Source organism: Passer montanus, unplaced genomic scaffold (genome assembly GCF_014805655.1).
Source record: "Passer montanus isolate IOZ18808 unplaced genomic scaffold, ASM1480565v1 scaffold38, whole genome shotgun sequence".
Classification (NCBI taxonomy): domain Eukaryota; kingdom Metazoa; phylum Chordata; class Aves; order Passeriformes; family Passeridae; genus Passer; species Passer montanus.
The window spans coordinates 3,874,096-3,902,053 of NW_024368596.1; the positions used below are offsets into that span (position 1 = coordinate 3,874,096).

The window sequence follows — 27,958 nt, forward strand, 5'->3', positions numbered from 1 at the left end:
GCTTCTTTAAAAAAACATGCACAGTATAAAAATAATGCTGCTCTGCAGTGAAAGATTGTCACACAGGCTTTGGAAACAAATGTTTTAAACTAGTTTAGCAAGACTCCCCACTTACTTTGCTATTGTTGTTAAAATACAAGCTCTTACCCTCCTTCTCCAAATTCCTTGTAGCATCTACTACCAAAGATTCAAGGTCAACATTTCTCAGCTTTTACACTGGCAGAGCTTTCCTCCACAGGATCTCTACAATATCATATTTTATATATTAAAATTTTCAAGTCAGATTCAAGGGGATTTGCTTGTTGCCTTGAATCCTGACAAATGGAAAATATTCCAGCAGCAACAATCCAGAGTGCTATAGAAAAGCAATAGTAATTACTGGGTTGAGACATGGACTCAGGGTAGGCAAAGAAGTAACTGCAATCTGTCCCCAAGCAGCTCAACAGTCAACACTCAGCTACAGCTGGCCTGTGCTTGGGCTTTCCAAACACCAGCAAAACTCCACATTTCATCAACATGCTCCTAAGAAGCCAACAATGGCTCCTTGTGCCAGATAAACTACAACCACCACGTGGTCAGACAGATTTAGCCACCACTTTCCCTTGATTTTAAACAATCAGTATTAGTTTCTGCATCCTTGTGCAGCCTGGATGACCAAATAAGCCTCCATCCTTTTCACCTTTGCTTTGTAGGAGGATTGGTATGAAATGGGAAAGAGGGGCTGGAATCTACTAGAGTCCAAACCCATGGGTAACATCCAAGCAGAGGAAGTGTGAGCAGAGCAACTTCCTTTTCTAATCTCATGGTCCTGTCATGCTACAACAGCCTCTGTTCTTAGCCTTCACCCTGCTTTGGCCCCAGTCCACAAGCAATTTGGAAATAACTAATTAATATGGAAGACAACCTCCAAGCTGTTGACACTCCTTTAAAGTGAAAATGGGAAAAGTAATTCCTTTTATCACAGTAATAGAAAAGAACCTGGAGAACACCTACTCTAACAGTGATTCAGACAGGTTTGCAACAGGTACACATCCAGTATCTCCAAGCAATGCTGCATGTTTTAATAACATGGTAAAGGCAGTTCATTATTCAGTCCCTATTTTGGAGTGAAACTTATGAACAATGCAAGAAAGTGACTGTGCTTCAAACTATTTTTATTTACATTACATACCAGTTATCTGATATTTGAAGCTAATTCTTCAAACTTCATTTCCTATGTCAACACCAGACTCGATTTCCATAGTTACAGCCTTCATTTGTAAGCACTTTATGTGATAAATTCAGAGTCAAATGTAAAGAAAATTACACTCTGGTTCTTGCTTTAAGTTGTAAATTTTTAGCACTCTCTATTTTAGCTTTTATGTCATGAGGTTTTTCAAAAAATCTCACAAAGACCGGCTCATTTAATAAGGACGCCAGAATCTGTTCAAAGGCAAAAGACCATTCATGGTTCCCTTCCAAACTCTGTGCTCTGCCTTCACTCTGCTCAGAGCTGCTTTCCTCCTGCCCCTCTCTGGGCACTTCAGCAGCCACTTCTGTAACAGCAACAGGACTCCTGACAGGTGACATAGGACTCTGCAGCCTTCTGCCAACTTCTTCCATTTTCAGCAGGAGGCTGGTGACCACCGCGATGGCCCGGTACAAGAGCTCCTCCTCAGGATCCCCGTGGAACAGATTGTAGAGAGTTTTTGAGAACTGGATGAACTGAGACTACAGAGAGATACAGAGGAGAGCGCTCAGGGAAGAGCAACACAACTGTTGTGTTTCACTGCCTGTTGCATTCTCAGTCCAGTGCCTGCTGCTGCTCTAATGACAGCAGGGACTAGCCCTGAGAAAGCTGTGTGTGTCTCCAAGTCCCTCTCTTGATACATCACAGCAGTTTTAAAAAGCCACAGTCTAATGACTGATGTGAAGATTTGAAATTAAATGTATCCTACAAATCCTTCAGAAATATTGTAATAGGACTTAAAGGGTACTAAAATGGACTTAAATAAGACTCAAACAGTTTACCTGATTCATTCTTGGCAAATCCTTGACATTTTCTTCTTTTTTAACAAGTTCATCTTGCCATTGCTTCAGATATGCCTGAATGTCAACCTTCCCCTTCCCTTTTTAAAGGAGAAGAAGTGCAAAAAAAAAAAAAAGTGAACAAAAAAGAACTGAAACCTTCCCATGAGGGATGATAAGCAAAAGAACTGGCACCTTCAATGTCATTTCTTCCCACAGAGTGGTGTGGCCAAGGGTTTACAGAGAACCAGAGTTTACTTTTGCCCTTTTGCTCCCATGACTACACTTACATAAGAGGACAGAATGTTAGCAGCACGCTAAGGTTGATGTTACTGAATATATTCTGTCACCACACACTTTCCCAGCCCTACTCCCCCAAAAGACACAGTTACCAAATGTGCCACCAGGATTCTTTTACCTTTTTCTGGGCTGCTCTTCAAAGAATCACTTTCAAGATTATCCCCAACAGATGAAACTACAATTTAGAGAAAGAAAAATAAAAAGTTACTTACTTCAGAAAAGAGGATCAATGTTTCATTTCCCTTATCAAAAATTCCTTCCTTAAGGCACAAGACCCTCAATGTTCTCAGCACAGATTAGGTCAAGAAGAAACCACATGGTAAAATCTGCATACTTTCTATAAAAATAAAAGCCACTGTGAGGCAGAAGATCACCAATGAAACTGCTATCAGTTAAATAATCTTCATAATATTCATGGTGCACGACTTGAAGAGCAGCAGGAACAGTACCTATATATTGTCTACTTTAGGCAGATCTTAAAACCAAAAAGGGATCTGTCTTCTCTATAAAAACCCCATTCTTTCAAGAGTATTTGAAACAGATTATTTTATCAACTCCATAAATTTACTAAACCTTTTTCAGCTCACTTGGTCTAAAATGAAAGCAAAGAATTTTGAAATGCTTATGTGCCATAAAGTATGGATTCGGTATTTTAATTCTTGAGGCAGAAAATACCATTCCTTTATGTCCATGATGCAAAAATGAAACAGCCATCACTTCAACAGGCTGCACACAACACTGGCAAATGCCAACCAAACACACTCCCCTATTTCCATGTAAACATCCACGGGCCTTTGAACTCCACCATCAGATGAGCTATCCACAAATTCTGCACAAGTTTATTAAATTGTAACTATCTACAGAAGATCATCACAAGGGATTCTGTTAACAGGGATATGATTTACTGGATTTACTTGTTTTCAGAAGAAAGCTCCTCATGTTTCACAGGATAATTAAGAGATTCTTTCTAGTATTCTGCAGGCAAAACCTCACACTCTGGAGCTTACCACTGAGTTGGCTGAAGTGCATCAGTTCTTCTTTTGAAAGATCATCCCCTTTGGAAGGGCTTAGAGATTCTACTTCAGTAAAAGCTGCAATAAATGATTAAATAAAGTGGGTTCATGGTGCCCAGGCTCACCAAAGCAGTGATAACAATGACAAAAACCAAAGACAGCTCTCCCCAAATAACACAGTCTCTCACTTACCTGGAGGGATGTGCAACTTAAAAAGAAACTTGAGTTTGTCAGTGAAGCTTCCGTTATACATCGTATCTGTTAGGGGAAAGGACAGTCTATTCAACTGGACCAAACTTTAAAACACCCTCTTAATTTAAACAAATACAACCCAGAGAGGTTGGATCTGGACATGTGCCCTACCTTACAGGGAGTATAGTAAGATATGAAGCTTAAAGAAAGCTCTATCACCTGTGGCTGAGCCTGGGGTTAGCCTACACTGATGAAAGAACACTAATAATGTGTATGACTTACAAACCACAGCACCAAAAGAAATAAAGTACTAACGTCTCAGCACTTCCCTTAAATTTTTGTTTCCTGAACATACCACTTTGAAAACAAGATGAAAGGAACAGAGCAGTGAGCCAAGAAAACTTTCAGTTTCCCAGAGGAATAAGGCATTGGTCATCCTGCACAATCAGTGTAAAAGATGACTTAGTATGAAGATTTATCATAAACCAAACAGGCTGGGCAATGAGATCAGACCATTCTTATTTGTGGATATATTGACAGCCAAGCCATATTTAAATTTAATCTCCAAAAGGAAATTATTCTGCCTGTAATAAAAATCACATTATTTGACCCTGTGTTAAGAAATTAAATCTCCTTAGCTTTTTGTACAGAGTATGGAAGGTGATACACCCCAGGACTACTCCCAGGAGCCTGGTGAATGTGCTCATGTATGTTCTGTTGCCATACCAAGAACACAGGCAAATTGTTTGAAGTTTATAAGGCAGTTGGAACTCTCATCCATCAGTCGGAATGTCCACAGAGCCAGAGAGTCTCTGTTTGCACAGTGTGACCAGGGGCTCAGGAGGTGGCACAGAGCCCTGAACTGCTGGCAATCTATCCGGTACTGCTCGAGGTAGGGCAGGCTGGCATCGTGGTGCTGCAGGACAGGACTATTTACACTCCAGTAACAGGAAAGAAAATGCTCCTTCTGCAAAGCAAAGATAAAACATTAGGGTTCAGGAAACAACAAGTCTCTCTGGGGGAAAGATGTGAGGAGTTAACTATATAATGAGTAGTACAGCTGGCATGTAAAACATATATTGAGTCCAACCTTTATCTCTATTTACTAAAACCATTTCAAAGTCTACTGTTAAGATGGCTGTTGGGTAAGTGAGGAAAATGGCACATTACCTTGAATAATTCATAAAGCTCTTCAAGATCACTAGGACTGAATTTTACTTCTTGAGACACAACACGTAGCTGAAACAAATTCAAGAAAAAATTAATTAATGTGTCTTCCCTCTTTGGAATAAGATTATGGGAGACTTAAGATTACATTAAGAGACACTGTTTGCATATTCCAGGTTTTGACATGTTACAATTAGAAGTAAGAAAAGCAGTTCTTTTAAAAAGTAATCAGAAGATTATAGATTAAAACAATTAATTTCTCAAAAAAAAGACAAGCTTAAGGCTAGTCACATTACTAACGTACATGGAGCCCACATTGTAAAACCCAGGAGATAAAACTCTATTTATAATGACATAACATATAGCTTCCTTTAAATGGGCAAATGCATGTTCAGCTCTCAAAAGTGAAGCTGAATCCTCATTTTTTTAATTAAAAAAAAATTGTTCACAGCTTTTAAAAAACAAAGTTTGCTGTAGCACCAGCTTCTAACTTCACAATATATATGTTTTGTAAAACTAAATACAACAATGCCATCTCAGCATAACCACCAGCATTTAGTTTCTGTTGCTACAAGGCACATTTACTACAGAAAGAAGCACTAGGTGGTGGACAGACTAGTATTATCATCAGGCTTTGGAAATGAGCCACTGAAGAAAACAGGCAAACAAAGGAAGCTGCTCACAACCTCCACCTTCACTGAGCAGTCTGAATTGAAAGGATGAGATAGGCAGACAGAGAGCTGCCACACTACCAGACACTCACACACAACACAGACAAAAAGCAACCCCTGCTGAATGCACTACAATAACCTCTTCAGGGCTGCTTCCTGGACTAAAAATGCAGGTGCTTAATTGTTTTATTGTATGGTGCTCTATGCCTCTAAGAGAACAGTATTAACATCAGCAGATAGAAATATAGGTCAGCCTGTTCCAACCCACACGAAGTGTGAGAGATGCACCAGCCTTTTGAAGTGGTTGGCAATGGTGCTGCTTGTAAGGAGACCAGAAGGTCATGCTGTGATTTACAGCCTGAAAACATCACAGGCCAAGCCTCAGTTAACAGACACCCTGCAGGCCTGAGGGGGTTCAGTATAAAACCATACATTTGGCCTGGAAAACTGCAGCTCTTCTCAGAACCTTCCAAAAGGGAATGGATCTCATCAGGGAGAAGGCTGAAACTCTTCCAAGTCACTCACCACATTCTGCTTGGTGGTGGCTTCCAAGGTCTGGATGACATAAAGCCGGTTCCTGCAGCGCAAGCTCTCCACGTCCTCGTAGCGAATATCGCCGTACCTCTACGGAGAAAAGCACCCTCCATGCAATCAACTGCTGCGAGACACAGCTAAACTAGTGGTTTTGTCTTTCCTGCATCTAAGCACAATATAGACCTGGACACAAAGGAAGATCACAGAAACTCTGAGGAAAATATCATTTATTAGAGCACTAACATTCTCCTTAACCAGCGTAACTTTTAAAGCATGTTTCAAAGAGTGGGAGAAAGAAGAAACTGGAGTAGTTCCCCGTGTGGGAAGAAAAAGGAAGGGATTTTACTATGTGTTGGCTCTATACCCAACTCTGTTATCACATGGTGACTACTTCTGCAAGGCAGCAAAGTCTAAGATGTGCATGTTTTCAGGGATTCAAGTTCACTCTATTGAAATTAAGAAATCAGATAAGTAATTTCTGAATCATTTCTGGCTACCTCTGTAATTTCTGAAGGACATGAAAGGTGTCTGAGCACAGGAGTGAATAAATGCATTTATCTTTAAGGAAAAGTGGGATAGGAGGCAAGAACTAGAAACAAATCACCAGAGAAATCATGGAACAAATTATTAAACAATTAAAATCTAAACAGAAACCAGTTGATCAAAACAGGACAACATTCTTTATCAAGACCATGTCAAATTGATTAAATTTCCTTTTATGAGGAAATTCAATAGATTTAACTTAGATAAGTTTTTTGACACTTTTCAGCAGCACAGGCAATCAGTGACCTAACCATGACCACCATGCACCATGGGCAAAACTGCTTCTAATAACAAACTTTGAGAACAAATGAGCAATAAACAACCAAATTAGGCAGGACATCCAGAAGCTCTTCTGCAGTGTGTCTGTCCCCTTATCAGCCCTTTAAACAAGATATGAAAAATTGCCACACAGACAAAAGAGTCTGAACACATTAACTTTGATGAAAGGTTAAAGAAACTGGTTGTATTAAACCCAGCAAAGTAATAGATCTGGCAACTCCCTTTTAAGGGAGCAATCTGTTAAAACTCATTCTTCTCACTTAGAGTCATGATGAGGCTGGACTCCAGCTGAGCAGCCTGGTCTAGCTGTCCCTGCTCACTGGAGGGGGGTTGCATTAGATGGTCTTTAAAGGTCCCTGTCAAACTATTCTATAACTGATTCTATGACCAGACTTGAAAGGATAAATGATGAACAACCACCTAACAGCAACAAGGAGCTATGGAGAAAAGCACAGCCAAATCTCCTCAATAGTGCTTTATGAACATCCAAGAGAAATTAACTGAGTATTTTCCCACGTGGGCAGACAAACCCTATGGTGGACTAGAGTTTTTGCAGATTTTCTTTTGTGGAACTGTTTTAACAACACCAGATTTTTTTAAAGGATGATCTGGGAGGATGCTGGACAGGAAGCTGAACTGGATAAGCTGTTGAGTTTTGTTCCAGAACTGTCTTTCTGTGCTCCTGTGGAGACTGCTACCAGCATCCCTCTGGTTTGAAACAAAGTGGAAGCAGACAGAAATTGCATCTGTGAATCATAACTGTTTCACTGGTCTGGCTTCTGAGCACTGGTATTGGGCAATGGCCTTAGTAAGAATATACATACAATATATAATGAAAATCTGAATTAATTTAATGTGATAAAATGTTATACAATCTTCCATTCTCTAGGTAAACGTGACTTCTTAATGCCTGATTAGACTGCCAAAGAATCTGCATTTGTGCAGAGTTAAAGGAATGACACTGAACTGCATTTTAAAATTCAACTCCATATCTTTTCACTTACTCTCTGTGATACTGTTGTTTATACAAGTGTTCATGAGAGAAATGAGCTTATCTCTGTTCACTTCTTCATAATTTGTAACCTATTTGCAGAATGACAACTCTCCATTGCAGCAATCTTCCCATTTCAAAATTTGTTTTATTTTATTTCCACAGTGGTATGAAAATAAAACCCTTCATCAGACCACAACTGTGTTGAAATTAACTGTCTGGTCAAAATGGAAAGCAGGAAATTGACTCTTACTTTGTATGAGCAGTCTCAAATATGAGACACTTGCCAGCACTGAAGAAACTCATTTTGAACTGAAGACTTGAATTTGAAACTGAATTTGCGTAAGAAAAAGGGGCTCTGAGATATAAACTGGGATATGGGCTTAAGAACAGGACTGTCACCTTGGAAGTGGAAAATTCAGGTTCAAAGGTCTGCCCAAAACAATGTTCAAAAGCCATATCAGATACTATTGATTTGGTGCCATCTCCTGCAGAAGAAAGTTTTTGTTTTTCAGTCATGATTCCATCTCTGTGAAAGCTTCAACTTACACTTCTGAATGCAATATACAGCACTTCATTATTTACCATCTCTGGTCTCTATTCTGCAAGTATTCATCCTCTCTTTGAACTCTCAACTTTTTTTCAAGAATCTTACAGAGTTTTCCAAACATGATTCTTCAGTATAACATTCTTTTAAAACAATACCACAGCAGAACAAACTTTTTTATGATCAGCCCAGTGCTATAGAGACAGTTCCAAGAGAAACTGAGTTTCTGATTCTTGACACTGTTCACCCCATTAAAAGCAGCACCCTCTTCTTAGAAAAAAATCAAAGAAGACAATTTCTAAATTGTACAAATTACAGTTAGTTAATCTTTTCTGAGTCAAGGTCAGGACACTTTTTGAAAAGAGATGTTCTGTCGATTTTTTTACTAAAAACATGACTGTGAATCAGAAAACAAAATAAGTATCACACAGATAAAAGAAAGCAGTTAACAGAAAGAGCAAAATGTGAACATCTTTTCTCTCAGCTTGCCTGTCACTTCTGGTGGGCTGAGCAGAAACCTATCTACAAATGGATTTAATACTATGATTCACATCAGAACAAGGGAAAAAAAGGTCTCATGGACATCTGGGGACAAATAGGAGAAAACCCAGTGCAGAGCTATAGATTTAATACTCTGATTCACATCAGGACAAGGGAAAACAAAGGTCTCATGGACATCTGGGGACAAATAGGAGAAAACCCAGTGCAGAGCTCCAAAGCTTAACATTGCAGAAAGTAAACTTGCAAATTGAAATGAAGCCCTTAAAGAGCATAGCTGGTCTTCCTCACCCAATACATCTCTTGATGCCATTTAACCTATACCATAAACTATTCAAATACACAGCTTCCCATATGCATTGTTATGTCAAAAGGTACCATTGTTTGCAATGTGCAGTAATCAGTCTCAAATTAGCATAACACAAAGGCTGTTTCTGCTGCATTTTGTCATTTAGTCAACATACTAATAATATGAATGAGGGATGGTAATACATGACCTGTGATGAATCTTGGGAACTCCACTCAGGACAGACTAGAAAGCACCTTCCCAGCACTTAAAAACCCAAAACAACAGAAAAGCAAGCCTATTCCATAACCTATAATGTTTTCAGTGAGGCTCAACAAAGTAAGGAGCCAAATTTTTACCAACCCACACAGATTTTCTACCCTAGTTTGTACAATGCAACTGCACTGTTCCAAAGTAGCCCATGAAACATTACCACTGCACAGGATGCAAGAACAGGCCCACAAGAACACATACTTCATTTGACTCTCGGATCAGATCAGTGATGTCCACTTTTGGAAGGTCACTCTTTGTATCACTGAGGTTGGAGCCCTGCTGCACAGCTGGAGGTAAAGGACTGTCTTTGTTAGTGACACTGTCAAAAAATCTGCACAAAGCAAACACATGAGAAATCAGCAGGAACCAGTTTACCACAATAAAACAATAACATTGGCATCTACTGAAGAAAAAACGTGCAGAGAATGGGGAAAAACAAAGAATATCAGAGTCAGTAGCACAAATGTGCTATAATAGTAACAAAGATACACAAACATTGGAACTGCCCACCCAGAGAAGGTTGTAGACCTTCTAGCCTTGGGAGTTTTTAGGACTGAGCTTATGTGACCTAGTGCTAGCAGCAATCCCCCTTTGAGTGGGAAGTTAAACTAAACTCTTTCCAAGGTCCCTTCCACTTGGCATTCCCCTGGTTTTCTAATCCATATAGCAAGGTTGTACTAGTTGGGACAGAGAAAAAGGCTTGTCCTGAACTGTGAACAAGACAAAGTTAACTCCCCCAGATGTGCAAGACAAAGATATACCTGATCTGTACCTGATTATCTCACCCACATAAGAAGCCTAAATAGATCCAGTGGGGAAGCTAGATTTTACAATAAACACCAGACTGCATGGTCTCATAATAAAAACTACATTTGCTTCAATAATTCTGTAGCTCCTACCCCATTCAAACATGCAACATATAAAAGGCTCACTAAACAGAAATTGTTATTATCAGTTCTTAAGAGTCATAACTCATTAACTGCTATAGCACAGTAATTTTACTGTTTTAATACTCCACAGCATCAACAAGAGAATTTAGTTAGTGAAGAAAAAACTGTACAAGTTTTGTTTGCAGTATGTCAGTTTAAAGCACACTTCATCCTGCTAACATAGAACAAACATCTCATCATGACTGAGGAGCTCACCATATTTTTTGGTCTTATTTCTGTTTTAAACCATTAACAGCAGATGATTCAGCAGCCTAAACTACAAGAACTAAGCTGAAGAACTTGCAGCTGTAAGTTGATGCCTGAACTGATGTCTGGAACAGTCATAACGTGCTTTAGATATTCTTATCAAGGCAATCTGCCTTCTATACATGATACAAATTCAAGGTTAGAAGCACATTGCTTGTTCTTTAAAATTCACAAAATAGTTATGGTTTTAGTAGAACTTGAATATAGGATGGGCTGTTCAGAGATGGAGGCCCATTTTCCAGCCACCTCTTCCAGAATTTCAGCCTGAGATGAGCACTAATTCCTTTGAAGCCTTTGGAAGTCTTGGCTAGATGTCTTCTCAGCTACCTCAGAATGACTTATGTGCATGCAATTATAGCAGCTGCTATGTAGCCTGAAAGAGTAACAGTTACACTGATACCTGTTGAGAACAGTGACTGCTTCTGCATCATCCTTACAAGTGAGCAACTTCTCCATGTTGTATTCCAGCACTGCAAGGCCCAGCTGCAAGATTGCCTTTATTCCATCATAGAAGAAACAGTCCACCACATTGACTGCACATTCAATTGGCAGCACACTGATAAAAAGGGTAAGGAACCAGGAGAGAGAGACCGAGGAGAAAAAAGTCATGTCCGTCATGTGGTCTGTCAACTGGGGCAGGTGAACCCTGATGAGCTCCTCAAACACTGCCTGATCTACCAAGGCACCTGCAGGGAAAGGATAACAAAACCACCACCCAATCTTAACACAGAGAAGCACACTCCTCAGAGCACCAGCCAGAAACAAAGTTCCTGTCCTAGTGCAGCTTTGTTGCACAAGCCCACCCAGGCCCAGCTGCATGGAACCACTGGCTCCTTCCCCCATGCTGGAAGCTGTGCTCTCCATGCCTGGGGACAGAGCCTTGGGCATGCTCCAGGTGTGCTGGCACTTTGGTGAGTACATGGCTGCCTCCAGTGACCCTCCTGACAGCCAGTACAATCCCTCTGCAAAACGAGAGAAACTTCACACCCCATTTTCTTCTAACATATACACCTGTAAGAACTGCATATGAGATCAAAGTCCAAGTCCAGACCTGAAGTAACTCCTTTTCCTTTATCTAAACTGGCTACATTTCAAAAAAATAGTATGAATTGCAGATATAATTCCAAAGGAACAGTATAATAGTCTAAATGACTATTTCCTGAATAGCTATGCCTAGAATACTGACAATATTCACATCCATGCCTATTTAAGGAGGAATCATGGGATGTTCTCCATTTTCTACTCCACAATACCAAAACAAATGCAATGGTTTCTTTCCACTGGTCAGTCTTCAGGTTGTTCCTTACACTGTTCTTAATGAATAACCATTGACATTCAGTATAGGTAGACATTCAATTCAAGACAGATAAAAAAGCAGATGGATGTTACCAATGATTCGGCGATTGAAATAATCGGGGAGCATCCTTTCACACACAGCAACCAAAAGCCAGAATGCTTCCTCCTCTTTAGCATACAGCAGAAGCACTGATGTCAGAATATTCATTGCCTGCAATATTCAAACAGGAAAGGAAACATTTAAGAGAAAAGACAGTGAGAACACAACTGGTATTATTTCTTAGAATTTATATTTCTGAAAGCACTTTGCAGCACATTTTTAAAGTGCTGGGATAACCTACAGCCATATCCAGGACAAAAGTTTTACTTCTATGTTATTAAATACAGAAAATAGTATATAAAGTGTATAAAAATATTTTTAAGCGCTATATCTCTTGTTAGAATGCAAATGCATATATGAAGTGGACACGACAGCATTTATAAACTAATCCAAGTACAATATAAAAACTCATTTTACACAAGGGCGTGAAATAAGCAAAGTAAGGGAACCACTAAGCAAGAAACTATTCCACATTTCTGTGACAGATTTTATGAAGTGCTACCACACTGCCATCATGAGCTAATATTTCAACAATCAGCACTAAGACTTTCAAAACTGCTATACCTGACAATATCCAATTTGTGGATTCCTGAATGCATAAGCTGTAAGAACTCTCCTGAGGGCAGAAATTCCTGTGTCACTTTGAAAAGCAGGGTGCTCAGGTAAGGAGCGACGTAAATCTCGTTCAATTTCATCAGTAGCCAAAGTGCACGTTCCTAAGGACTTCTCCACCAACTCGGGGTAGTAACCAGGGTTGGTTGCCATATCATTTACAGCACCTGCCAATACATTGCATTGCACAGTATTAGAGGACAACAACAAAGCAGCAATTTGATTGTTCGCAATTTGTATAAAAATTTTGGTGTCTACAGAGGTACCTTATGAATCTCCAGATATTACTGAGGTAATGAGTCAGAGTAATTCTACTGGAATTAATGGAAACACTCAGCAATGAAAATTGCCAACGATGACTCCCAAAATGAACTAATTATACTTGTTGTGCAATACCTGAGAAGAGCAGCCAGAGCTCTCCTCTTAATGCCTCTGGGATGCCTCTTACAACCAGGTCTCGAGTCTTCTTTGTTCGAAACATACTGACCCCATGGCCCCGTTCCGCAAACAGGATGTTCCACGACTGTTCCTTCATTTTTTCTTTCAACTACCAAAAGCAGAAGATAACAAGCATTAAGTATACTGGTAGATTCTCCTCAGGTTTCAGAGAACAGAAATAAATTTTGCTCCCAGTTATATTCATATAAACTGGATACTGCAGTGTTGGAATCCATATTGATGTGTGAAATGAGCGCTGAAGCAAGTCAGAGCAAAATCCAGCCCATGCAGAGCATAAATTTAGCATAAAATGCCATCTCATACACGACCTACTGTTCTTTAAAATATGTTTATACAAGATGAGACAGAAGGTAGATCTAATTCAGTATCCATCTGACAGAAACCAACAACTGCCACAGCACAGAAAGGTCAAACAGACATTTCTCTGAAGCAAAACAATTGTTGATCAGGTGCTCCAGCTCATGTGAGGCTCCAGGGCTGAGACAGGGTGAATGTCACCACTACAGTTTCTGTGCATGCAGCACTAAGACTTAACATTCTTAAAGCACTTAAAGGCACTAAAAAAAAGGGTAGATTTTGTTCAACAGAGTATAAAAAGCAGAATTTAAAAATCTGGACTCCCTTTTGTCCTGCCCAAAGGGTATTTGTTTTCTAGTATTTCTAATATAAAAATTTCATATCTTAATTTACTCAGTTCTGCTGAAAGACTTATTTTGAAATAAAACCTGTCTTCTTTCACATACTATGGAAAAGCAAAAATTGGATGATCTGCTGCAAAAACAACTACATAAATATTCTTGAGAGCCTAACTTTGTTAGACAGCGGTGCAGATGAAGGAAACAAGGAAGAAGTTAAATCAATATCTTAGAACATTCTCCTTGCTTCCAGAGAGTTTGTAGTGACTTTGTATCTTGAAAATTCAGACACAAATGCAACATGTTCACTATCATAAAACAAACAGCCAACTCTTCCCTGAGGGGTAGAGGAGCAGGAAAAACTAACTCCATGAAGATAAGGCATATCATTATTAAACAAGATGAGCAGAAAATTGAATGGAGCTATGAAGAAGCACCCTGTGGACTCCAAACACAGAAACTGCAGATGAAAGAATACTGGCAAAGCCCCCGAGGAAATCAGAAGCCTAGCTGGAATTCATTTTGATATCCTTCACTCCTTTCCAATTCAATTCCAAAAAGTGTTGGCCATTTTATCCCTTACCATTTTAGAGTCAAGGTTCTCAGCATCCTGAGGATGGTAGACAGTCATAAGTGCTTCTGTACTGACAGTTTTGCTGTTATCTCTCTGGCCCATCTTTGACTGTTCTGCACCAAAATCCTTTGGACTGTCAGTGGCAGAACCAGCTGCAACCTTGAAAAAAATTTAACAGTGGTGCTTGTAAATAACAAACAATCCTCCAAGAAGCAGCACTGATACCAGACCATTACTGCTCATTATATTAAGTTACCAGACCATTATTGCTCATTATGTTAAGCTACAGATTTCTAAAATAAATGATAAACAGCAGTCCCTGCTCTGCACAGCTGGGCTGTCAGGAGACTGCACTTGGGGAAAAAAAAAAGGCATCTCTCAAGCAAAGAAACTAAATTATGAAAGGATAAATATTCACAATGAGAACTGAGAATAGGAAGATGAAGAGGTCTGACAATCACCACCAAAAAAACCCCCATTCATACAGTGAACTGTATAGAAAAACTGAGAGCACTTAAAAACCAGCATTACAGCTGGAGTTGTTTTTCAAAACCTGATGAAAAACAAGGTAAAAGAGCCCAAACAGGAATGCATTCACAGTAGCACCATTGTCCAACTCATTCTCTTTCACATGGGCAGAGTTATTTATTTTTCTAAACCTTAAAACCAGAGATTCGTGACTTATTCCTAGGAACAAATTCTAAGAAATGAGAATTGCCAGAGCAGTTACCTCAGTACTTATGATGTGTTGTGGACTTGCAGTTGCATTGCACTTCATCCTGAGCTTTGCCACAAGCAGTCCAAAATCCCTCACCTCTGTGAAACGAAAAGCTGTTTTCCCCTTGGTACTAATGCTGACTCCTCTGTTGGCTGGATCTCCTTTATCCACCCCTGTGACCTATGGAACCAAGGACACATAAATTAAGCAAGGAATTTTACCTGCTTTACCTGCTTATAAAAGAGAAAACCTGTTAAGAATACATGTGTAAATGAAACAGTGTATGAAGCACACAAACAGACCAGGTAACACAAGTCACAGGTTGAAAGCTCAACTGCCTGTAGCTATTTTAGCAAAAGGCTCTAAGTATTATGCAACAGATTTTTGACAGAGTACCAGAAATCTTCAAAAAGGTTTTCCCAGCTGTAAGTGCTCAGCTTCTTTGAAAACCTTGTCTCCTTCTACCCACTGAAGCAGTTGCTTTTTTTCTTACCATCCAAAAGCAGAGAAAACATGACTTTTGTAAGTAATCAAATAAAAAAAAGTTTTACAAGACTGAATTTCCACTGAGAATACCCTGTCAAAACAGCTGTCATAACACATGACAGCTAGAGCTGACTTTAATTGCCATGATGGAACAGTTACAGACTAGAGCAGTTAAAACAGTTTAATCATGCAAGTTCAAGTATGACAACCATGAGAATCTAGACTGACTGGCATTGCTGATGTATTCATGTTGTCAAAGAATGGAAAACCACTGAGCACATTGCTGTAGGTAAAGAAGGAAAGACCTCTGAAATGAGGTAACTGCAGTCCTGCAGAACAAATAGTGAGGATCTGAGAGTCCATAAGAACACATTTAGAGCCAGCTCCTTTAACACAGCATCTTATGTTATGGAAGTCTCTATTGTTTGCAGCACTATTTACAGGCAATCAAATAAATTGTTTTATGCAGTTGGGAACACCAAGTGTGCTGCTGAGATGAGTACAGCTCACCCCCTATGTCAGGTGTCTTATGTAAGTGTGTACACAGAGCATGTAAAGCAATTACAGAGCAATTCTAGAACCTGGCTTATTTGTAGGCTATTGTAAAATGTGTCTGGTGTTGATGAAAAACTTTTAACACTGGACAACTGAAATGTGGCAATGTCCCAGACCACATGAAGTCAAGACAGAAATGAAGACGGTTGGCTGTTTTTTTTCACAGTTTCTCTGCAATATACTACAGTATTCTACTGAAATTCCAAAGCCGTGCCCTTTGCTATATGGTCTTTATTCTGTCCTTATAGTGTGTGGAGAATATCAACTGTAATGGCATTGCTACTTGCTCAACACCGGGCGAAAAGCTTTTAACACTGGACAACTGAAATGAGGCAATGCCCCAGATCACATGAAGTCAAGACAGAAACGAAGAGAGTTGGCTGTTTTTTTTTCCCAGAAGTTATTCTGCAATATACTATAGTATTCTATTGAAATTCCAAAGCTGTGCCCTTTGCTATATGTTCTTTACTCTGGCCTTATAGTCTGTTGAGAATATCAGCTGTAATGGCATTGCTACTTGCTCAACACCGGGATTTTCCTCGACTTTTGAACAGACAGCACTGCTCAACTGCTGCAAAATCTGCACTACTGAGCTAAGAAACACAGCAGCATGATTACTGATCTTCAAAGTCCTCTACCCAATACAATTCTTTACTTCTTACCTTGAGAATGTCTTATTAACTCACCTACAAGTACTAAGAAAAAGCTTTTTCATTTAATAAAAAAGTATTAAAAAATTTGGACTCTGTACCGAGCTACAGAAATAAGAGTAAACAGAAAAGGGAAAGAAGACAGAGAAACAAGTCTGAAACATGAAAGCAGTTCCAGAAACCTACAAACAGAATTCCTACATATGGTATCCAGGGTAGGGGGAAATACATGACACCACATAAAATAAGAAGATTCTAATGAAAATCTGCTAAACTGGCATTAAACTACACAAGTGCAAAACTGCTGGTAAAAGTGACTCTGATTTGTAGTTTGCATTACCTCTCTCAGTGGAATGATTACACTGCACAGGCTGCCATCCTGGCTAGCAAAGCAGATGTAGTTTTCTGAAATGCACATCTTCCCATGGGTGTTATAATGACTGAAAGGAACCCATAAGAAGCACTCGTGAACTTCCTTCAAGGACTCTTCTTTAGGTAGCCTGAAGAATGCACTAAAATGCTTACTGTGGGCATAGCTCTCCAAGCCTCTGGATTAAAAACACAACACATTGGTAGGAAAGAGAAAAGAAAAATTAAGTAAGTTTTAAATGTCTTTACAAATACAAAAGTCAAAAATATCTTGGGAAAAGACAGTAAAATATCATGCTCTCCTCTCCCATAATCTATGGCATCAATTTGGAGGGTTCAATGTTTTTCTTGACGAGGCAACAAAGGGCAGGACCACACCTACCTGTACATCCACTTAACAAAAAATTTAAATATGTCACTTAACAAGGCCAGATTCAACAATGTTCTTACACAGTAGAGCACTACAGGGACTACAGATAGTGTAGAAAAGATACTAACAGCATTATGTGCTCTGTTTCCCCACACACCAGAATAATCCATTTAAAACTAGAACAAGTTTTGGCTTGATGGAGGGTTAATTAGCTAGAAATGTAGCACATGTTTTAAACATCTGCCAGGGGCTAATTTTTCACAGATAACTGCAGCCAGAAACAGTATTTTGGTTGTAGAGCAGCATCCCTCTCCAGCATTGCTACCAAACTGAGGAATAAAAGGAAAAGGAAGAACCTTAACCATTAAGTTACTGGTATCCATGTCTTTTCCCACCACCCAAAATAATGCTGCACCTCAGGAAAGCCATGCACCCGTTAGTTATCATTTATCATACATCCCATGCAGTTATCATTTACACATGTCTATTAAATGATTTCTTCCCCACCTTATCTTCCTCATCAGGTATCTATGGAGACACTGTAGCTGTAATCTGAATTTTCTAATCCTAAATGCTGCAAGAACACTTTTTCAAAATTCAAACTAATATGAACCTTTTAGTTGTAAGACCAGCACTGAAGATTTGATCTCCTCCTGCCTTCATACAGACTTTGGATCCTGACAAGTAATAACAAATTACAATGCCTCACATGGCTTTGGTCCAACATTTTAATGATTCACTTGGTAAAGAAAATATCAGCTTTGCTAATATTTACAATCTCTTTGAGACAAGGATTCTCTTCCTCTTTTACCTAAACAAATACTGGGCCCAGAACAGATAAACTATAAGCAATGCATTACCTCTTGGTGATCTGCAGAGGGTCATGAAGGACTGGATCATTCTCAAATGTCTCCTTGTCAAAAAGTCTTCTAACTGCATAGTTTGCCAGCTGCTCCATGAGCAGGAATGTTTCACTAATGTGCAAAAACATGGAAAAATAATGATCTTCCCCATGGGAGCACACATGAATGCTCTCTGTCAGAATCACGTTGGAAGTTTTCTCAAGTTTTGATATTTCATCCCAGGAGATAATAAGTTTTACTGAAAATAAAAATGTAAGAACATATGGGTCAGTTCTCAATATATGTCTGTATTAAAAAAGAAATGCAGTAGTAGCAGCTCTAATTAAATATAGTTAAACAACATAGCCAAATGATAACACACTTGGAAAGGACTACAAATTAATAAGCACAAAATGCATTTTCTTAATAATTACTAAAAATTAATTCCATTAGAAAAAATTTCATAGAAAAACATTAAAACACAGACCATGTATGACAACACAAGTTTACATCACCTTTTCCTTGCTTGTATCTGAAACTGCAAACAGCAAACAAACACCATCATATAAGCCAACCCCCTTCAACAGCTCACCAATAGGGCTTCTCAAATTCAATCCATCGTGTGTTGGCATGTAGAGGAACTGTGCCCTTTAGCTATGGCATTTCTCAATACAGATCAAAATCAGCTTTGTAAGGTTCCTATTTTCTGTATGTTTTCCATTTTTCACATAAATACAGTTATAGTACACACTATTAGAAGCATTTGTTTTGGCATTTAAAACTAATGTTACACAGGGAAAAAAAGTTATATGTAATTATAACCAGTGTGCAGTGCACCCGTGTGAAATATTAAGCCTGTGTGTGAAGAAATAGCTGTAATCCTCATAGAGTTAGTATTGCAGCATGAACTAAAGATAAGGGACAAATTTTAGCTGCAGCCAATTTCTGGAAGTCTGACTTCTCTCTGAAGCCTGAATTAAGGAAGCATAATAATGGATATTGAGTAGTATGTTACACAAATGTATGCATTTCCCTAAATTATGTTGGCAGTTTCTGCTCATCTCTGTAGACATCTGCTCACATGTCAAAATAGCTCCCTCAGCACACAGGAAGAATTCCTCCTAATCTGAAAGATGAGCAGTGCAGCATGAAGGGACACAGCTCAGCATCAAGACTCACTTACTTTCTGCTCCAAGCAAAAATGAGTAGAAGCTAAGGAAGTTGGTGCTAAGATACAGCCATCCTTGACAGGGCACTCTGCCCTTCCAGTAACTGCACGAGTAGTAGGTAATCAACTTCTCCTGCTCTGGTAATCCAAAGCACTTCTCAAACTTCATAAGACCTTCACGAAACTTCTCAGGATCATCTTCTCTTACAAAAGAATATTTTCCCTCTTCAGCAATCAAACCCTACAATAAAAAAATCACATTACTTCATGCATGTGTCCATGGGGGTGGTTGTCCTATATGCACCTGCATGCACACAGCACAGCCTTCTTCCAACAGGAGAGCAAGTTTTAGAAGGGGAAGAAGAGTCTGAGGATCAAATCATAGGTCACAAATAAAATGTGCTATTTCAGACTCATCCACCAGGTCTCCAACACAGCTTAGGCAAGACACACATTCCTGTGTCTCCTCTTCTGAAACAGACATATTTTCCTCACTTAATCTCAAGAGTTCCTGGGCTAAATATTTAGCATATATGGAGAAGAGAAAAAGAAAAAAAAAAAAAAGAAAAAACCACCAGACCATATGCTTCTCAGGCACTGTTAAAATTACTGTGAAATCATTTATCAACAGTTTTAGACCACTATCTAAAGGCATTTGATGTGTCATTTACTAAGTGGAGTTTACGTCCAACAATCTTTCTTAGTTGTGGGGCAGAAGCACAGGAACAATGACACATGTTAAAGTGAAGAGTCACATACTACTCAATCAGAGTAGGCAGCATTACAATGCTGTCCTTGAATATTCTATAGAGAACATATTTGTGTACAGTTAAAGGAAAAAGAATACACAGCCTTTCCCAATTATGCCTGTTACTTACTCTTATCTTTCCCTGGACAAAGCTCGTAATGTCTTCATTTGAATCAAACACTGATAAAGTCTTCATAACATTGTGTTCTAACCACTCCCAATGTTCTGTTATTTCTTCTCTGCTGGATCCTATTGAAAAAGAAAGTATTACTTTAAATTAGGAGAGACTTCATTTCACCTAAACTATTCATCAAGAGAATACTTAGCAAATTCCCGAGTCACAAGAGCAATTTAGATACACAAGTCAAAATCACAAGTTTTAAATTTCTTGTTACCTCTTGTGAACACTGAAAATGTATTCAGTGTACATGAAACATATGCACTGCTGTGTTTTTATCTTTCAAGTCCTTTATGCAGCTCTATTTCTGGCCATTAAATCCAAAAGCATCTCAGCTTTGCCAACATTACGTGGCTCAGTGCTGAAGCCTGAGTTGGACTGACAGTTCCTTCCTGTCAGCAGCACCTCCCCAACACAGACAGCACAGCACCACTGCAACACTCCCAGTTTAACAGGCCAGAATGTGGGAAATGTGAGACCAAACCCATGAGGCTCAGCAGGAAATTAAATCTGTGCCTTTGATATCCTCAGCTTTGATCACTGGCCCACAACAGTTTCCAGAGCAGAACTTCAAGGCTAAGGCCTGCTGTGCAAAATCCCTTACACGTGCGAGGATGTAAAGCAAACATCACTGGAACCAGGGCAGCAGCAAGGGCTGAGATGCCAGGAGTAAAACTGCAGGGTTTCAGCAAATTCAAAACAGAGTCAGTGCTTTAAAGACAGTGACTCCCTATCAGATGCTGGGGGACAGGGAGAGTGAAAAAACTTACACAGGTTTGAATGAAGGCATTCTAGAATATAAATTAATTGACAGCTTCATCCTCCACAAGAATGCTCACCAATCAAAGCAGGCAGTGTGATCACATACTGTTGATACCCTCAAGCAAGAACACACCTTTAACAATTGCTTTTTTCTCAGCTTACTTTGTAAAGGGTAATTAACCAACTTTCAATGGACTCCACAGAATTAAAGTGGCCCTGTGAATGAATAGAAATTGCTCTAAATATAGTCAAATAGTCAGACTGTATTACACTGGGTGGATCTGCAGCTACACTTAACAAATTATATGAAGAGTAATTAACATAGCAATTACATCTCAAAAGTAATTCTTTTTCTCAGACTACACATGTAGGCCAATTATTTGAGTCACAATGTGAATCAGAGGCACAGAGGTGACCCAGAAATAATGAAACTTTTTTGTAATTGTTTAAATGGTTTAAGAGCACTGTTTCAGACCCTTAATATGTAACAGCAGGAACAAAGTGTCATCCCTTCAATTTCTTCACAAAAGAAACAATCTAATACAATTAGGACAATTATATTATGTAGTTTGCTGTTGAAAAACATGCATATGCAGCACAAAATCTACATGAATTCAGTCCTGAAATGAAGATTACCCTTTATATTTTCCCAGGGGCTGACCTGGTGGCAGTAGAATTCATCAGAGCACACTTCCAACATTCATATTAAAGTACTTTTTTGATAGCCTATCACCAGGTCTGACTTCTTCAGAAGTGGCCCTGAAATGTTATTTATTGTCAATTCACAAACTGTTCAAATTCTTTAAGGCTGCCCTTTTAAAGTGACATGCAATTAGACTAAATTAAAGCAACAAGAACAAATTTGTATTTACTTTTCCATTCCCTGTTGATTAGTAACACAACATGAGAAAGAGACAGAACTTATAATACTACAAGAGCAACAGATATGAGGAAGAATTCAGCTCTAACCATGACTGTGAACCTGCATGTTTTAACATGCAGAGACAAAGCAAACAAAAATATTAGGACAAGCATTTACTGTTATTCCTACCTACAGCACAGTTTGGAATAAGCTGATCCTGGGAGCTCACCCTGAACTGTGCCAAGTTATCCTTGCACCTCACAAAGAAAACGACTGTGCCTCTGTCACTGTAACAGTGCCCAAAGGCTGTGGTACCTGAAGGGCTCCTGCAGAAAGCAGGCAATCAGAAGGTGTAATAGAAGAGTCCATAGTTCTAGTCTGAAAAACTGCAACCACGCTCTGCTGTCAAGCTCAGGCTTGCAAATGCTTTTTAACCATTTAGAGGTCATGAGAACGAGTAATGATGTGAGAGGGTTAAGGCAGAAGCGAGTGCCCTGCTTTGCCCTCCCTCTGCACTCCCCGGAGCTCCGTACGCACCGCAGGCGATGGACCAGTACACCTGCGAGTCGGGGGTCTGGTGCAGGATGCGGAACGGGGCCACCTTCGACGTCGAGTCCAGCACTGCATCCAGGGTTCCCACCAGCAGCCCTGTTGTGTCCAAGAACATGAACACAGCACGGTGAAACTCCAGTTCTGACACGCACACTCCCCTCTGACTCCTTCCCTGGGGAACGGGAATGCTGCCCAAGGAAGGACTAATGAACTCTGAGAAAAGCACAAAGTATTCCCAGAGGAACTTCCTTGGGATGTGATATTTTGATCCAGTAAAAGACACGAGGCACAAATTAGGGTGAAGAAGTTCCTTGAGATGGCCCCTGTGGAAGTGACCATGCAGTATGTGAAACCAGAGCACAACCAGAAATGTAACAGGGCAGTCCCAGCTCCAGTGAGCACAACCAGTAATTGAACTACCTCTTAATTAGTCATTTACTGTTGTTCTGTTTTCCAGGCACAGGAAAGAGCCCTTCAAGACCATAATTGGCTGTCACCTCCCTGCCACTAAGTATTGAATTAGCTCCCATTAAACAGAGTTCAGATGAAAATATACCAATCTCACTAAAAAGACAAACTTCAGCTCTCCAGAACCAGGACAAAAACATTGTCTGGGAAAATGAGGGTGCATTTCATAATGACTCAAAATCATTCTCTCTCACTGTGCAGTAATAAAGATATTAGCCCAGATATCTTAACTGATCCTTTAAAATCTAAAAATCAGGAAGTTCTAAAAGATGAAAAATCAGTACTGAAGAAACAATTCAAGCTTTTGATTCCTGATGCACCATAAAATCTTTTCTTGTTACAACAGAAACAAAAATACAATCAACAGGATATTATGCTTCTTTCCTGCATTTCCTATGTTTGCACCCTTATAGCATGGCCACAGAAACAGAAAACTCAACTGAAGCAAAGTTACCAAAGCAATCACACAGGGCTCTTAGTCTCCTAGAGAAGAACAGAAATATAAGAGATGAGATTGCCCAAAATATCATGACACAATTATTCAAAGAGCTGCTGTAAAGTCTGTTCCAGAAATATGTTGAGATCATGGAGGAAAAGCATTCCCAATAAATGCCAGCAGACAGCTGGAATACAAAACTAACATAGCCCTTATAGAATCTTTATATCTTTAAATACCCTTCCCTGTTTAACAGAATTTTTTTTTTTTTGGGTTTTTAATATTCTGTAAAACACTACATTTAGACAACTTCAAATGCATCCCACAGAAGTTATTTTGGAATTTTTAGGTTGGCTGCTTTGGTACTTTGGGTTTTACTTTCTTTCCATTAACTCCCTCCCAAATTCTGAAAAATATAAATTGTGAAAAAATACAAGGAAACAAAATAAAGCAGAATGTATAAGTCTAGACACTCATCCTCAGAGCATGGTCTTCCTGAGGATACACTTTCAGCATAGAGCCTGTGGGACTACCTCACTGTGGCTATTAAAGTTTCAAATGCTTTTGCTTCTCCTCAAAAACATGGAAGTAAATAATAACAACAAACCACAAAAAAAAAAACCCAAAACCAACAAGAAGAAAAACAAAACAAAACAAAAATCTCCATAACCGGAGCAGTACTTTACATCTCTGGTCTTGTCTGCAATTAACAGATTGTAAATTGCTGTTGGAAAGTAGAATTATTTTGTAGTTCCTGACTGAAGACGGACACTGAATAAGTAACAACGTCTGTTTAAGCAGCTTTTGCTTACTGAATGAGTCATGCCACTGAGCTGATCTCAAAGATAGCTTTGCTTCAGCAAACATTGCATTATTTCACTCACAAATCTCCTAATAACATTTTCTGTTAGAATATACACTACAAGGATATTATTCACCATTTATAAGGCTAAGTCAGCTTGAGCCAACGGTTACCACGGTGCACTAGAAAGGAGCACTCCTCAAAATGCCATCACAGCTCCTGTCTGCTTGGAAGGCCATCAGATTTTAGACACAATGAACTGTAGCAGGTGAGCATCCATCACCTCAGCACTGCCACGAGTCAGGAATGGGATCCAGAGCACAGGTTTGAGCCTAAGGCAATAAACAGTACAGCATAAACCATGGCCATGGACACTGGCATAACTGTGAGGAACAAACACAGGCTCACTCATCTTCTCATCCCAGTCCTGAAAGTCCTCCACGAGCTGCCAGTGTTTGGAATACTGCATTATTGATCAGGGTTGCTATACCCTCAAGTTCTGTGTGTTTCTCCACAGGCACTTCCTTGGATTGCTATTTCCCAATGGGAACCAAGGGACAACTTACAGAGGGTCCCTACTTCCATCTCTGCTTAAAACTAGAGGTTTTCCTGAGGATTCCACCTAATCATCCTCCTGCTTTGCTCTGAGAATGACTTCAGCGGTATCTTTGAAAAGCGATGCACATTTATAAGGAAAACTGGCTCTGCTTTTAGAAAACATTTTCAGTTTCATAGCTGCCTGAGTAAAACTACTGGGAAATACCCTGGATGCTTCACTAAATAGGGTAATCTAGAAACCAAAATAAAGGGTAAGGATCCAGAATAGCTCTGAAATACAGATATGTCATTCCCAAGATGTCTCTAAAACACTTGGTTTGAAAAATATCAGCATTAGCTCAGAGACATGCCACAAAAAAACAGCATTGAAATTTCAGTGAAAGGTTGGAACTTTATGACACCAAATACTCATTTGCATCACTACCCCCATCATAGCCATCTCCTAATCAAGGCCCTTCCTAAACTAGAACCAAAGACAGAGCTCTGTGACCAGCATGCCTAATCTCACTAGACCTTAGTTACAGCACATGTATTCACAATGACATTCTTATCCATCCACTCTGGAAAACCTGATCAGCTGTCCCAGAGGGGCTCTGCAGGAGACAGAATGACCAGAGGACATGGGCACACCACTGTATGGAATTACCCAATGGAGCACCACTCAGACAGGTTACAGCATCTGAATCCTTCAGGAGCTCTGGAACAGAGAATGAAGTGCAAAGCCAAGCAGGGAGGGAGGCAAGGCTGAGCTGGACCTGCTCACAAGTCATCCACACAACCAAACTCAGAAGGGTGCTGTGTGTGCACACAAGCCACAACAGCTCCCTGTGACATCTACAAACTGGTCCTGCCCCTGTCAGTCCAGAGGGGTCATACAAACAAATCCAACTGCAGATTTCATTCTATTCCTAGGATTCCCCAGAATCCTCTGCTGACATCTATCTCTTGCTCCTTGGTCTGTACCTTTCTCCAGGTACTGGCTGCTTCCTCAAAACTTCCCTCCTTAGAGCCTGTCTTACCAACTGTACTCCTGTATTTTTGGGAACCCTTTGTCACGTCCCCATTAGTGCTACTCAAACCCTGCAGCACTGCCCATCTTTGTTTCCACTCCTGTCCTGAGGCATTGTCCCCTCTTCCCTCGTGACTCTTGCACTGCTGCCTCCCTCCTTTCACTCCTCAGTGCTGCCAGTCACCTCGGGCCTTGTCTCACCAGCTGTAAAATGCTCTTCAGGAGGACAGGATTGTACATTTGGGATGATTTCATAACACAGCAGCTGTGCTTTGCTTTTTCCTAAAGAAGTGCTAATTTTCTCAAGCACATGTGACATGCAGCAATATCAAATTAAAGCTGGCTTATACCTAGGAGGTTTGAATATTTCCAAACCTGCAAACACAAATGTAATTGCATTTTTATGCAACTGTCTTGTTAATCTTTCTTAATCACAATTTTAATTGAAGAACATCTCACTCCTTTTGTTTCTGTCCAGGGAAAAACGTAACTTGCACAGAAGAATCTGTAACAATTTATAAGAAAAGTTACAGAAATAAAATGTGCAATGCCACATCAAAAAAAAGCATACTACAGCAACTATCCCATGCAAGTGTTTTTCCCACACTGTCAAAGCCACCAAGAACAGGAGAGCCGTTACAGACAAAACCCAAAGGGCACTTTCAGGGCCCAGCTGTCTACCCAGCTGTAAGCCCATGAGGAGGCTTTCAGAAGAACAATTTATTCCAGTTCTCATTGTTTCACTTTAATCACAGTCCTTAAATGAATTTTATCATGCAGAAAGTCAACTTTCACAGCAACTTGGTTTCCTTGGCTTCCAAATATATCAGGGTAGAGAAGCCTATCCCCACAAGACTTCCAAGCTCACAATATATCACCCTTAGCCCTAAGCCAAGGCCTGACATCCCCTATCTTCTTATCACACTATGATATGAATAGCAACCTGGGATTTTGGGATGCTTTCTTTCACACTTTTCATATGCCCTGCCAGTGGTTCAGATGCCAATGAAGAATGACCCACCTCCAGCTGCAAGGGCTATTTCTATGCCTGAAATTCACCAGAAAGAAGCTTGAACCTTGTGGTTTTATTCGATAAAATTAATAAATGTTCCCACAGGACAATTATGCCTCATGTTTAACATAGCTTCCTTTAGGATAACACAAATTAGAGAAAGCCTAGAAAAGCTACAGAAATGCAAAGCACTCGAGAACCACATCCCACTGAGGAATGACTTTACACTGATTCCCTGGAGCATTTCTCCAATGACAGACGCCACCAGTCTATAAAGGAGTCAGTTCTGGTCAGAATAGCTGCCACCATCACAGAGGTCTCAGCAGAAGCTGGGGCCCCTGCAGTGCCTGATGATAAAACAGGCAAGAATTATAAATAGAAACTCAGCTCCATACCTTGAAGTTCTCATGGAATAAAGTTTATTATACAACGGCCAATTTCCTGTCCCGCCCCTCTGTCACTCTCCTGACCCACCACTGCTGACAAGCCCCATCAAATCACACGCTTGCTTTTAAAACAAGCAATCCGAAATGCCTGAGCAGCAGCTCATCTCGAGCAGCCCCAGACGCGCGCAGAAAAAGGGATTTGGAAAGGAACAACAAACCAAGACAGATCAGTCCTTCTTCAGACGGGTGCGCTTGCACCAAGCCGCCCTTGAGCCGTGCCAGCCCCGCGGGAGCAGCGGCTCCGCACCCGTGCCGGGCGGGCGGTGCTGCACGGTGACCCGGGCACCCGGAGCGCCAGCGCTGCCCGGCCCCCGGCCCTGCCCGCTGCCCGACCCTGCCCGCTGCCCGACCCTGCCCGCTGCCCGACCCTGCCCGCTGCCCGACCCTGCCCGCTGCCCGGCCCCTGCCGCCCCCGGGCCGCGCTCCCCGGGGAAAGGAGGGCGAGGAGAGCCCCATGAGAAGCCCAGCAAGGGGCTCCGGAACTCCAGCGGTCCCCTCCCCGCCCCTCCGGCTGGAGTCCCGGGATGGACCCCGTCCTGCCGCTCCAGCCTGCCCCGGCCCCACGGGGGCAGTACCTGCCAGCCCGCCTCCGCCCTCCTCGCCATAGCCCCGCCGCCTCTGCAGCACGAAGTACTGGTTGGAGCGCTCCTGCACCCACAGCTTGAGGGCATTTTTCAGCAGCACCTCCTCGGGCTTCAGCCACATCGCGCGGCCCCGCACGGCGCTGCGCTCCCACCGCCGTGCCCGCTCCGCGCTCGCGGCTGCGGAGCCAGGCAGGGGAGGGCGGGGCTCCC

General features: G+C 40.6%; 1 protein-coding gene across 8 annotated transcripts; it reads right to left on the reverse strand.

Annotated features, from left to right (window-relative positions):
• Positions 1–1,133: 1,133 nt before the first annotated feature.
• Positions 1,134–27,951, reverse strand: TBC1D8B (TBC1 domain family member 8B). Of its 8 annotated transcripts, XM_039717271.1 has the most exons (21): positions 27,740–27,951; positions 22,419–22,529; positions 20,210–20,328; positions 19,347–19,572; positions 18,182–18,422; positions 16,923–17,130; positions 14,904–15,071; positions 14,183–14,332; positions 12,902–13,052; positions 12,458–12,672; positions 11,887–12,004; positions 10,898–11,183; positions 9,503–9,632; positions 5,876–5,974; positions 4,683–4,751; positions 4,239–4,479; positions 3,513–3,578; positions 3,315–3,398; positions 2,426–2,482; positions 2,011–2,108; positions 1,134–1,710 (listed from the first exon to the last, which is right to left on the reverse strand). In XM_039717271.1, the coding sequence occupies exons 1-21, from the start codon at positions 27,867–27,869 to the stop codon at positions 1,303–1,305; spliced, it is 3,375 nt and encodes a 1,124-aa protein (XP_039573205.1). In that variant the 5' UTR covers positions 27,870–27,951; the 3' UTR covers positions 1,134–1,302. The 8 variants fall into 8 exon arrangements, 5 of the variants coding, with proteins under 5 accessions (XP_039573205.1, XP_039573206.1, XP_039573207.1 ...); XM_039717272.1 differs by lacking the exons at positions 22,419–22,529; positions 27,740–27,951 and adding an exon at positions 22,197–22,318; XM_039717273.1 differs by lacking the exons at positions 1,134–1,710; positions 2,011–2,108; positions 2,426–2,482 and adding an exon at positions 2,513–2,644.
• Between the last annotated feature and the right edge of the window lie 7 nt (positions 27,952–27,958).